Raw genomic sequence first — 12,394 nt, forward strand, 5'->3', positions numbered from 1 at the left:
GGAGTGGGGACAGGGAAGGGAAGGGGGGGTGGGAATGACCAAGGTGGAAGAGGATGAGTGACTGAGCTAAATGAGCAAGGGGAAGGGGCAGGGAGGGCACATATTCTGACTCAGCCACTGCAACGCGTGGCAGGGGTCCGCTAGTACTGTATATAGTTCTAGAGACTTTTATCTTTAAAAGGACATAAACCAGTTAAAGTCGGTCCGGAGGATGGCTACTACAATGATCCATGGTCTTCATTTTAAAACATATGGGATAGACTGAAAGACCTAGACATATATACCCTAGAGGAAATGTGGGATAGGGAAGATATGATGGAGACATTTCAATATTTCCAAGGTTTCAATGCACAGAAGGCAGGCCTCTTTCAAATGAAATGAAGCTCTAGAATGAGTAGTCATGGGATGAGGGTGAAAGGGGTAGACTCAGGAATAATCTAAGGAAACATTTCTTTACAGAGAGAGTAGAGGATGCATGGAACAGCCTTCCAGTGGAGATAAGGACAGTATCTGAATTCAAGAAAGCATGGGAAAAGCACAGAGGATTTCTAAATGAGTAGTAGGGATTATAGAGATGGGCAGACTAGATAGGCTGCATGGCCTTTTTCTGCTGTCACGTTTCTATGTTTCTATATTTGGTTCAGTATAATTCATTCCTCTGTTCATCTTCAGTGTTTCAATACTTCTTCAACCTGAAGACTAGACTGTTAGAGTCAATTTGAGTGCTATAGCTGCCTTTCATCAGCATTCTAGGGGATTACCAGTGTCACAATATCCCAAAGTTGCTAAATTTATGAAGACCCTTCTCACAAGTATAGTATTCTCCTGCTCAGTGAGATTTAAATATTGTCCTTGCGCAACAGATTAAGCTGCCCTTTGAGCCGTTGGCTTCTGCAGATTTAGTTTCTCTCTTGGAAAGTACTCTTCCTGCTAGCAGTGGCCTCTGTATACAGAGTAAGTGAAATGCAATCTCTAGTAACATCAACTACATAATCCCACCCTCCTCATCTAAAGTTGCAGTATAGCTTGTAAGGAAACAGAGGGGATTCATGCAGGGCAGCTGTATGGGAACACCTGCACATGCTCAGAAAAGACTTCTAGGTCTTTCTGAGCTCTCTGGGAGCATGGACCTGGGTCGGCGCCATTGGATGACATCACTTACTTGTATGGCTGATTTGTCCTGCTGTCTATGGAGAATATCTGTTACAGGTAAGCAACTTCACTTTTCCTCCCTCGACCTAAACACCTCCAAGAATGCCTCCCTTCAGAGTGACTGAAACTGTGTGGTGGTCTACAATGCACAGACTTTTAGCCACATTAAGAGTGGGCAATTTTCAGACTGTCAATTTACACAGATTAAATGCTTTTTAACTGCATAAACCACTTTGAAAATTGTCGTCATTGTGCCTTCCATCTGCATATTAACATACCAATCCATCCATATATGTAAGTAAACTGTATTCTCTAATATTTTCCTGCAAAAATTATTGCTTTTAGGAATTGTAATTGGTGGACTGTAATTTATAATTTATTGTTTCTACCTGGAGGCTGAGATGAGTTTTTCCTCTGACTTTAGTTCAGTGCTTCTTTGTTATTGCTGAGGAGAGGCAAGAGAGATCGGGGATATGATAGACATCAAGGGTATAAATACACAAGAAGAAAGCAATGTTTAGTGAAAATAAACTCCTAGAAAAAGAGATGGTGATGTGAGGAGGAAGTAGGAATAACAAAATATTTCTTTATGGAAAGGCTGGTGGATGCCTGGAACAGCCACCCAGTGGAGGTAGTGGAGACAAAAACAGTAGCAGAATTAAGGAAAGTATGGGATAAAAGCAAGAAGCCTTCATCTTGAAGAAATGGAGGGAAGGAAAAAAATCAGGGATCTATAGTATTATAACAGGAAGTAAAATGGGTACACTAAATGAGCCTTATTAAACCTTCTCTGCTGTCAGTTTGTATCTTCATTACTGTGAGGTAACATCATTGATATGCTCATCCTGTCTGTCTGATTGGAAAAGAGGCTGCACTGTTGACTTCTGCTGGATTACATAGAATTGTTTCTCAGAAAAGAATTTGCTGTTTGGAAACTTTACTGGTGAAAACTGAATTTGCACTCGAAGTTGAATTTTGAAACTCAGAGGAAGGGATTATTGTTTTTTTAGCATTTAACTTCTTTTATAATAGTAGTAATGCACTAAGAGTGCCAGCTGAATTTATAAACCAGATTTTCTGCATTGTAAAACACCTTGGCCTTACCTCTTTTTCTAATGGCAGGAGGTGTTTATTTCTCTTTTATGTGTGATCCTAGTGGAGAATTTGTAATGTAGCCTGAGCAGCCAAGAGAGCTTGTCATTGGGACATTTTGCCTTCATTCTGTGGCAGGTCTTCTGGTGCTAAAGGACCTTGGGATCCAAGTGGACCGTTACATTGCCTCTGAAGTGTGTGAAGACTCCATCACTGTGGGAATGGTGCGACACCAGGGCAAGATAATGTATGTCGGCGACGTGCGGAATGTCACACGCAAACACGTACGTGAAAACTTCAAATATTTTTACCCTGCTCAACTGTGGCACTCATGATGGCAATTGGTAAGTTACTACTTCCCTTTGAGATCCAGTCCTCTTTTATTTGGGTGCGCTGTCAGCAACCTTGCAGCATCATAGAGTGAAAACCACAGGAGTCCTAGCCATGAGATAGTGAGCCTGCGCCACTGAGAATATTTAAAGATATTTCTCAGTTTCAAACACCTGTTTTTACTAAGTGAGATGGAAAAGGAGGGAAATTAATGGTTTGGGGAAGGGAGGTGCTGAAATGATAAAAGGGATGGGAATCAGCAACAGAAAGAATGAAGAGTTAGAGATATTAGGAAGAAAATTTAGTAGCTCCCAAGGAGAGAGAGAAAAAGACAAGCAAGTGATACAAGGGAAGGAAAGCAGTAATAGACCAAAGGGGAAATGGAGTGATAAGATGAGAAAGTACATAACAAGAGCGAGGTTGCGGTGGCACAGGATAGAGGAATAATGCAGTAGTGGGTTCCATCATTAGATAATAGCCTCTTACCATAGATGGATGGTCCTGAGCTGAGGGAAGCAGCCACGGTCAATTAAATTAGATAGGCCTTGCTACCAAATAGAATATTGCTTTCAAAAATAAAAAAAGTAACTTAATTGTTTTACATTTTTTAAAATGTAAACTGTTCCTTTTCTTGCAGTTGATTGCTTGGCCAGGGATAATTAGTTTTTTAAAAATAAGGGCGGAGGATATATTGACATGGACTTAAGGGGAGGCTGGAAGGAATGTGGAGAGAGTATGCTGAGGAATTGCATGATAGGTCCAGAGACTGGATTTACCTTGAGAGAATGAGATACCTGGGGCATGACAGCAGCAGATTGGATAGAAGGGTAGAAGAAGAAACTGGAGAATGACCAAAGACAAAAACAAAATGCATATGAAGGGACTGGAAACAATGGATTTAAAATAGTACAGGTCTGAGCATAGCTCAGTCTGATACACAATGATGATTATCACAGTTGGAATATATTTTTCTGCATGTAAAGCTATTATAATCATTATCTATCTATTACAGATATCTGATTGGGGCCCATTTGACCTGGTAATTGGAGGGAGCCCTTGTAATGATCTGTCCATTGTTAATCCTGCCCGGAAAGGCCTTTTTGGTATGTACATGCTTGTTTAGTTTGTTTATACAATTTAATATATCATTTTCAGTATCGCCTTTCCATATTGTGCTTCCTTGGTTGTGAAGGCAGTATGCATACTTGGATCTCTTAATGTCAGATCCTAGGATGACCTCATAACCGTAGCCTCATAGGGTCAAGCTAATCCAGTCCAAATATTTTAACTTCCCGGTACATACCTGGATCAGTCCAGACAGCTGGGTTTTGCCTCCCCTCCAGCAGATGGAGAAAGAGAGTTTTTGACTGACACTGCCAGCTACGTTGAGGTGCCACCTGCAGTCCGCCAGTATTTCTCTGTCTCCAGCAGATGGTGAAGATGCAAATCCCAGCAGTCTGAAGTTCAAAAAAAAAAGGAAAAGAAAAAGGGAAGAAAATAAAAGGAAGATTGGACCTCTGAAGTCTTCAGCCTCCCAGAGGGTTGCTAGGTACTGGGGGAACCATCCGCGCAGAGAGTCCCCATTCAAGTAGCCACCAGGATTGACACCGGGATGCCTGGTTCACTCACCCTGCCAGGGGACAGTAGGAACCTGCAGCTAGGCACTCTAGAAAGGGTGTTTAAAAAAAAAAAAAGTTTTCATTTTGATGTTTTGCAGGTAAAACAGCGCGTCCCTGCTCTTGCGGCTCTTGTATCTCGGCTCCCCTGCTCCTTTAGGCGCTGTCTTCTTCAGTACGGGATTTGGACCATGCCACTTGGTGCAGCCTGTGGGGCGACGCGTGCACAACTTTCGTGCGACGGCCTTTGCGCGGAGTGCCTCCCCGCCCGGAAGGGACCCTCTGGGGAGTGGCTGTTGCAGAGTTGCCTTCTTTGCGCCGGGAGCCTGGTAGGCTCGATTCGATGCAAAAGCCCTCGGGGGACCCATTCCTGCTTAGCTCGGGAACAGATGCCATTTTGGCTGCATTCGTGTGGCCCGTGGAGGGGGATTCCCCTCCCTCGTCGCCGCAGCCTCAGGGTGCTGGGGCAGACCGAGTTGTTGCGGCTGGAGGTTTTTCCTCAGAGGACGGAGCGGAGGACGACTCTGACTCCTCCTCCTCGGGTTCTGCTGATTTTGTACACTTTCTCAGCAGAGTTTTTAAGGCAGGACGATCTTCCAGGCGCCACAGCCACAAAGGGGGTTCTCGGGGCTGGAGAACCGAGAGCCCACAGTAGGACAAAGGAGGCCCTGGTGGCTCCCACAAAGCTTGGGGCCCTGGAGGGGTCAGGGGCCTCCAAAGGGGATCGACCAGTTCGTTCTGGACCCCCTGTTCCCCCGCCTGAGGATTCCTCCCCCGGTACCGCCCGGGCATCGGTTCCCCCGGGGGGGGGGGTGTCTCCTGATGCGGGGGACCAGGACCCAGACCAGTCCCTTCCGGATGCGTCAGGCCTTGCAGGGGATGACACCAGGGTGGTACATTTGTTTCGCACTGAAGAACTAGCCCCCCTAATTCCCGCCGTGCTTGAGGAGTTAGTTATTAAAGCCCACAAGAGAGCTCGATGTTAGGGGCCTTGATCCAGTGATGTTGGGGCTTAGGGGCCCCAGTGCGGCTTTCCCCTTCCACATATTGGTCAGTGTCCTGCTCTTCAGGGAGTGGGACACTCCAGATGCTAGGTTGAAGGTGAGCAGGGCCATGGAGACGTTATACCCGCTTCCGGATGAGGCGCTGGATCTTCTCAAGATACCAAAGGTGGATGCGACTGTGTCCGCCGTCACTAAGAAGACGACTATACCTGTCACTGGTTCCGTGGCGCTCAAGGACCTTCAGGATAGGAAACTAGAAGTTCACCTCAAAAAGATTTTTTAGGTCTCTGCTCTGGGGGCTTGGGCTGCTATGTGTAGCAGTTTTATTTTGCGGGCAGACCTTCGTTGGGTGCAACAGCTCCAAATGGATAAAGTCCTCTCAGAAGTTGAGTCCCTCCAGGCAGAACGGCTGGAGGCCTTGGTGTTCTATACTGCCAATGCATTGTACAATCTGCTGCGGTCCTCCGGTAGAACCATGATGTCCGCTGTTTCTGCTGGCAGACTCCTTTGGCTGAGGAATTGGGCAGTGGACATCTCCTCCAAATCACAGCTGGACTCTCTGCATTTTAAGGGCAAGCTGCTGTTTGGTAAGGAGTTGGAGGAGATGATTAAAGCCTTGGAGGAGAACAAAGTTCACAGGCTGCCTAAAGATAAGCTCAAGTCGAGGCCTTCCTTTACCCCTCGGTTTCAGGGTAATCGTAGGTTTCGGGCCTCTAGATCGTCAGGTTCTTCGTCCAGACAACTGTTGGGCAGGCAGCAGTCTTGGGGTCAGCCATTTTGAGGGCGCCGGCCTGGCAGAGAAGGTACCGCCCAGGGCTTGAGCAGAGCAAAGTCTTCCCAATGAGGCGAGGCTGGTCCCCTCCTCGGTGCCGCTGATAAGGGGTTGGTTGGCTCTCTTTTACGAGGAGTGGACCAAGATTACATCCGACCAGTGGGTCTTGGATGTGATAAGTCAAGGTGTTATGCTTTAGAGTTTGCTCGATCTCTAAGGGATTGTTTTCTTGTGTCCCCATGCTCTTACCAGCAAAAAGTGTTGGCTGTTCGGGCCACCATTGGTCACCTGCGGGACCTGGGGGCCATAGTGCTGGTGCCCCCAGCAGAGCAAAGCACAGGTAAGTACTCCATCTACTTTGTGGTACCGAAGAAGGAAGTTTCTTTCCGGCCCATCCTCGATTTGAAGAAAGTGAACAGAACTCTTCGGGTGCCACACTTCCGCATGGAGACCTTGCAGTCGGTAATCGCAGTGGTTCACAAGGGAGAGTTTATCGCATTCCTGGACTTGACGGAGGCTTACCTGCACGTCAGATATCAGCCCGACCATCAAAGAGTCCTTGGTTTCATGATTCTGGGAGAACACTTCCAGTTTTCCACACTGCCTTTCGGCCTAGCAACAGCGCCCAGGACCTTTACCAAGGTAATGGTGGTGGTCACAGTTGTCCTTCAGAAGGACGGAGTTCTGGTGCACCCTTATTTGGACAACTGGTTGATTCAGAGGAAATCGGAGTCCCTTTGTCAAGAGGCGGTGGATTGTGACCTGTGCCTCTTGTGGTCCCTGGGGTGGATAGTCAATTTGACCAAGAGTCATTTAGTTCCCTCCCAGACCTTGGAGTTCCTGGGGGCCCTCTTCGACACAAGGTTGGGCAAGGTGTTTCTCACCGAGGAGCAGATCCACAAGTTGCAGGCTCAAGTTTGCTCACTGTTGACCATGCGCATTCCCTGAGTCTGGGATTATCTGCAGATTCTTGGATCGATGGCATCAACCCTGGACTTAGTCCCATGGGCCTTTGCTCATATGAGGCCTCTTCAGTCAGCTTTACTATCCCGTTGGGACCCAGTCTCTAAGCAGTTTCATCTACCACTTCCACTTACCGACTATGCACGGTCCAGTCTCACCTGGTGGCTCATCCCAGACAGGCTTCGCAGGGGGATAGACCTGGAGGTTCCCTCTTGGGTAGTAGTGACCACGGATGCCAGTCTTTCTGGTTGGGGTACAGTCTGCCAATACAGCTTGGTCCAGGGCTGGTGGATGAAGATGGAGTCCTCTTGGCCAATCAGTCGATTGGAGACCAGAGCCGTGCATCTTCCTCTTCAGGCTTTCCTTCCCCTGGTGAGGGGACAGCTGGTAATGAGCTGGTAATGGTCCTGTTGAACAATGCGACAACAGTGGCTTATATAAATCTCTAGGGAGGCACCAAGATCAGAGCAGTAGCCCTGAAAGCCTGGGAATTGATCAATTGGGTGGAACTGCATCTGGAAAGGATAGCAGCTTCTCATTTTGCGGGCACCGCCTGGATCCCAGAGAGTGGATGCTGTCGGAGGATGCCTTTCGCTTTATATGCAACAGGTGGGCCCCCCCACGCATGGATCTGATGGCGACCTTTTGCAACGCCAAGGCACCAAGGTTCTTCTGTCGGCGTCACAAAACAATCGCAGAAGGGGAGGACGCTTTGGTCCTCTCTTGGCCGTCGAATGTTCTGCTGTAAGTGTTTCCGCCGTGGCCGCTAATCAGCAAGGTGTTGCACAGAGTAGAGATCCACTGAGGGGACATAATCCTTGTAACACCAGAATGGCCGAGGCAGCCATGGTTTGCCGACCTGGTAATCCTAGCGGTGAACGGTCCATTGAGGTTTCCGCTCCGGCCGGATCTCCTCCAACAAGGTCCCGTGTGTTTGGAAGAGGCAGATCGCTTTTGTGTAGCGGCATGGCTTATGACAGGGAACGCTTAAGGAGTAAAGGTTATTCGAAAGCTGTGGTTGCTACCCTTTTGTAGTCCAGAAAGACTTCTACCTCTCTGGCATATGTCAGGGTGTGGGGCATTTTTGAGTCTTGGTGCGTGGAACGCGAAGTGATCCCTGCACGTGCCTCCATGGGCGATGTCTTGGCCTTTTTGCAGGCTGGTCTGGCCAAAGCTTATCCTTTAATTCCCTGAGGGTTCAGGTGGCGGCTCTGGGTTGTTTTCAGGGTAAGGTATGCGGAGTTCGCTTGGCGGCACACCCTGACATCGTGCGCTACCTGCGGGGAGTTAAACATCTGCGTCCACCCGTTCAGAATCCCTGTCCTTCCTGGAGTCTCAATCTGGTGTTGCGGGCCATGTGTATGTCACCTTTTGAGCCTTTGAAATGTGCAATGCTGAAGGATCTTACTTTGAAAGTGATTTTCCTGGTGGCTATATCATCAGCTCGTCGAGTGTCAGAACTTCAGGCCTTATCCTGCAGAGAACCCTTCTTGAGGATTTCTGATTCCGGAGTGTCTTTGAGGATGGTTCCCTCCTTTTTACCTTAGGTTGTGTCATCTTTTCATTTGAATCAGTCTGTGGAGCTCTTTGCCTTTCTAGTTTCGGGCCCTTCCACCCTTCAGTCCAGAGAATAACGTCAGTTGGACGTGCAATGGGCTCTGTTACGTTACTTGGAGGTTACTAACGGTTTTCGCCTGTCGGATCACCTCTTTGTACTGTGGAGTGGCCCCAGGCAGGGGCAGATGGCTTCTAGGGCCACTATTGCTCAGTGGTTGAAGGAGGCTATCAGATCTGTGTACATCGCCAAAGGGCAGCCGGTGCCTAGTGCACGTCGCGCTCATTCTACTCGATTGCAAGCAGCCTCTTGGGCTGAGGGCCAACAGGTTTCGCCACAGGAAATCTGTAGGGTGACCACTTTGAAATCTTTGCACACTTTTGCCAGACATTACTGCCTGGATGTCCAGGCCTCAGGTTTTGGCAACCGTGTGCTTCGAGCGGGAATCTCTGGGTCCCACCCAGTGTGGGAAACTTTGGTACATCCCAGCTGTCTGGACTGATCTGGGTACGTACAGGGAAAGGAAAACTGGTTCTTACCTGCTAATTTTCGTTCCTGTAGTACCACAGATCAGTCCAGACTCCCACCCAATATGCAGTTGAGAGTCCAACCTCAATCAGTGTTGGTTTCAGGTTCTGGTCCCACGCAGGTGTGTGTGTCGTGCGGGCAAGGGTTCTTCAATAAACAAGTTTCTTCTTCCCTCTGCTCGTTGGGGAGAGATTATACATAGTTAGTATAGTTATTTTTTGCTATGAATCTGGCTTGGGTACAGTTCAATACTGGCGGACTGCAAGTGGCACCTCAATTTAACTGGCAGTGTCAGTCAAAAACTTCTCTGTCTCCATCTGCTGGAGGGGAGGTAAAACCCAGCTGTCTGGACTGATCCGTGATAACTACAGGAACGAAAATTAGCAGGTAAGAACCAATTTTCCTTTCCATCAGATGCCAGAATGCTTTAAGATACAAGTTAAAGGTAAGGCTGCATAATACTAAGTTTTCATTTGCTGATTAAACAATTGCAGGATCTGGTAGTAGGGGCTAAAAAATGTTCAGACATTCAAGGTGTCTTTGGTACTTAAAGGCACTACTTTTAATGTCAGCATCATTTTTATGGGATCTCAACATGCCAGGATCCTAATATATGAGCTCACTTGGGGCCCTGAATGTTAGAGTACAGCAGCAGGGTAGATTGCTCTTTCAGAGAAAAGCAGTGTTTTGGATGGAAAGAATCAAGAATTATCCTAAATCCCAGGAGTAGCCTGTCAGTAGCATGCCAGAATGTTCACCTTTCTTAGCGTCCAGTTAGATAAATCCAGAACAAGCGGATTATGCACCTCTACCAGCAGATGGAGACGGAGCAAACTGACGTCACAGTACTATACCCCTGCAGTGACATCAGCCTGCCAGTATTTTCTTCAAAAACAAACTGTGGACAGACTAGCAAAACACTTGATTAAAAACAGATAACCAGGTCAATACTCAGCCAACAGGAAGCACTGAGCTCAGACAAGAAACTGATTAACACTAGTCTAAGGACTGGACTAACACTTACCAGTAATCCCTGTAACATAGTCACATAAGAAGACCATTATATAATCATTCGGCAGCCAAGGGAGGGAAGCTGGATTCATCTGATTGACCTAAAGAAAAGGAAATTATTAGGTAAGTAGAAATTTCTCATTTCTTAGCATCCATTCAGATGAATCCAGAACAATTGGGATGTACCCGGGCTTGCACATCCAGACAATAATACCTGGAAAAAGTATGTAACGAGGAACACATCACAACTCGGCAAATATCAATGGGAGATAAGTTTCACTTCCACCCATGACACTGCCTGAGCCCTAGTGGAATGAGCCCTGACCTGACTAGGTAACAGCTTCCCACCATCAACATATGCATCCGTGACTACCTTCTAAATCCAGCGAGCTATGGAAACCTGTGAGGCTGGCTCTTTCTGCCTAGTTACTGCAGTGAAGGACAAACAGGCTATCGATCTTCTGTAAAAACTTAGTAAACTCCAGATACTGGACAATATGTCTCTTGACATCCAAGGGTCGCAACAGACGTTCTCGTACGTACCCCGGATCAGCCCAGACTGCTGGGTTATGCCTCCCTTCCAGCAGATGGAGACAGAGAAAAACTTGAAGGGCACCCCTGTAAGTACGGTGTGCCACCTGCAGCCCCCTTCAGTATTTCTCTGTCTTCAGCAGATGAAGGTGGCAGAACCTGCGATCCTGGTTGATTGACTAAAAAAAAAAAAAGTTTGGTCTGGGTTCAGGAATTCTTATTTGTGGTTAAAACAAAGTTTTCTTTAAAAATAAAAAGTTTGACAAAAAAAAAAAAGAGACGACAAGGAAGATAACAGCTGGGCCTCCTGAGGAGACGTTTCTTTTCTCCTCGGTGGCAGCCTGGCCGGGGAAGCTCCTTTAGCTCCCTCGATTCATGGGTTGGGCTCTGGTGAGGCCTGCGCGTCGTGTGTCGGATTGAAAAAAAAAACAAACTGCTGTTTTTCGGCGATGCTGCTTCTTGGCCTCCCGGGCTCCGGTTTTTTTATTTCCGCACCTTCCTCTTCTCAGAACGTGGGAATGCCGCGTGCTTCAGTGTGCTCTGCCTGCGGGGAAGCCGGTGACCCGGCTCTCAGGGACAACCTCTGCTCTCGGTGTCTCCCCGGGGCCGAGGGTCCGTCGGCTTCCGCAGCAGGAGCAACGGGGAAACAGGCTGATCGGTTCTGTGGTGCGGGCAACCAGATCATGCCTCGTGGTGCTCGGCCTGCCATGCTCCCGCGGATCGCGGGAACGGCGGCCATTTTGGGGGCTGTGGATGCCGATGCTGATAGCTCGGCAGGGGGAGAGGATTTACCTCCCTAATTTTCCTAGCGTGTAGCAGATGGACTCAGGACCAATGGGTATAGTGTGCTGCTGATAGCAGTTGGAGACGGAGTCAGATTTCAATCTGACGTCAGCACTACATATACCCGTGCACGAGGCTCTGCTCTTCAATTTTTTCCGTCTCCATAGCAGTTCGGGACTTCACACACGCTTGCACAGCGTTAGAAAACCAAACTCCAAATTTAAAGAAGAAACAACAAAACCTTACCTCCAAAATGAGCCCCGTTCTCCTGCGGTGATACCTAAGGGTCCCTCCCCCAGTCGAGATTTCCTGAGGTGATTTCCGAGATCCCTCAGAAGTAAGCCTCGGTCCCGGCGTGGACTTAGCCCCCGGGAAAGGGAGCAGCTGAGAGGCAGCCTCGGTCTGGTAGCCGACCCTGCTTGGACTTAGCCCCCTGAAAAGGGAGCGGCTGAGAGGCAGTGGGTGCAAAACCGAGCGCGGCGGTGAAGGTAATTCCCTCTCCCCCCACAGCCGGAGACCGCCTGGCAGAGGACCAGGAAGCGCCAAGACAAGGTAAGATAGAAAACCTTCTCTAAGTCTCTGGTCTCTAAGGCTCGAACAGCCGTACAGATCGTCCCTCCAGGGTCTGTACAATAAAGTTGAGCAGCCCCGTCCGGGCTAGACCACAATCCGGCAAGAGGGTCCTCCCACGTGGAGACCCCCTGAGAGGGCCGCCATCTTAGCGCGTGGTCACCGGCGCCTTTCTTCCCTTTGGGTCGTCGCATTATCCACCACAACTGAGCTGTGCGCACTGTGACGCCTCATCGGGGGCCGGGCACACAGCGACAAGCTCAAGGGTGTCGAGGCGCGCAACTAGGCCCATGCGCACAGCCATGCGTGCAATCTTCCGCTCATACGCGCACAATGTAGGCGCACCCAGAGCGCATGACCAGGCCTCACAGCACGCGCACCTGTGACAGGATACAACGCGCAAATCATGGCACCGCCGTCCAAGACAGCTAAGGGTCAAGCCCTCTGTCCGGCATGCCACCTGAGAGCGACGCAGCCCGAGGTGACT

General features: G+C 48.7%; 1 protein-coding gene across 2 annotated transcripts in view; it reads left to right on the forward strand.

Moving 5' to 3' along the window:
• DNMT3A (DNA methyltransferase 3 alpha) overlaps positions 1–12,394 on the forward strand; it is a 502,482-nt gene that overhangs the window by 314,032 nt on the left and 176,056 nt on the right. For both annotated transcript variants that reach the window (XM_029596281.1, XM_029596280.1), the window contains exons 12-13: positions 2,383–2,528; positions 3,587–3,677. In XM_029596281.1, coding sequence (XP_029452141.1) covers positions 2,383–2,528; positions 3,587–3,677 — 237 coding nt within the window. The remainder of the gene's footprint in view (positions 1–2,382; positions 2,529–3,586; positions 3,678–12,394) is intronic.

This window comes from Rhinatrema bivittatum, chromosome 3 (assembly GCF_901001135.1).
Source record: "Rhinatrema bivittatum chromosome 3, aRhiBiv1.1, whole genome shotgun sequence".
In the NCBI taxonomy this organism is placed as follows: domain Eukaryota; kingdom Metazoa; phylum Chordata; class Amphibia; order Gymnophiona; family Rhinatrematidae; genus Rhinatrema; species Rhinatrema bivittatum.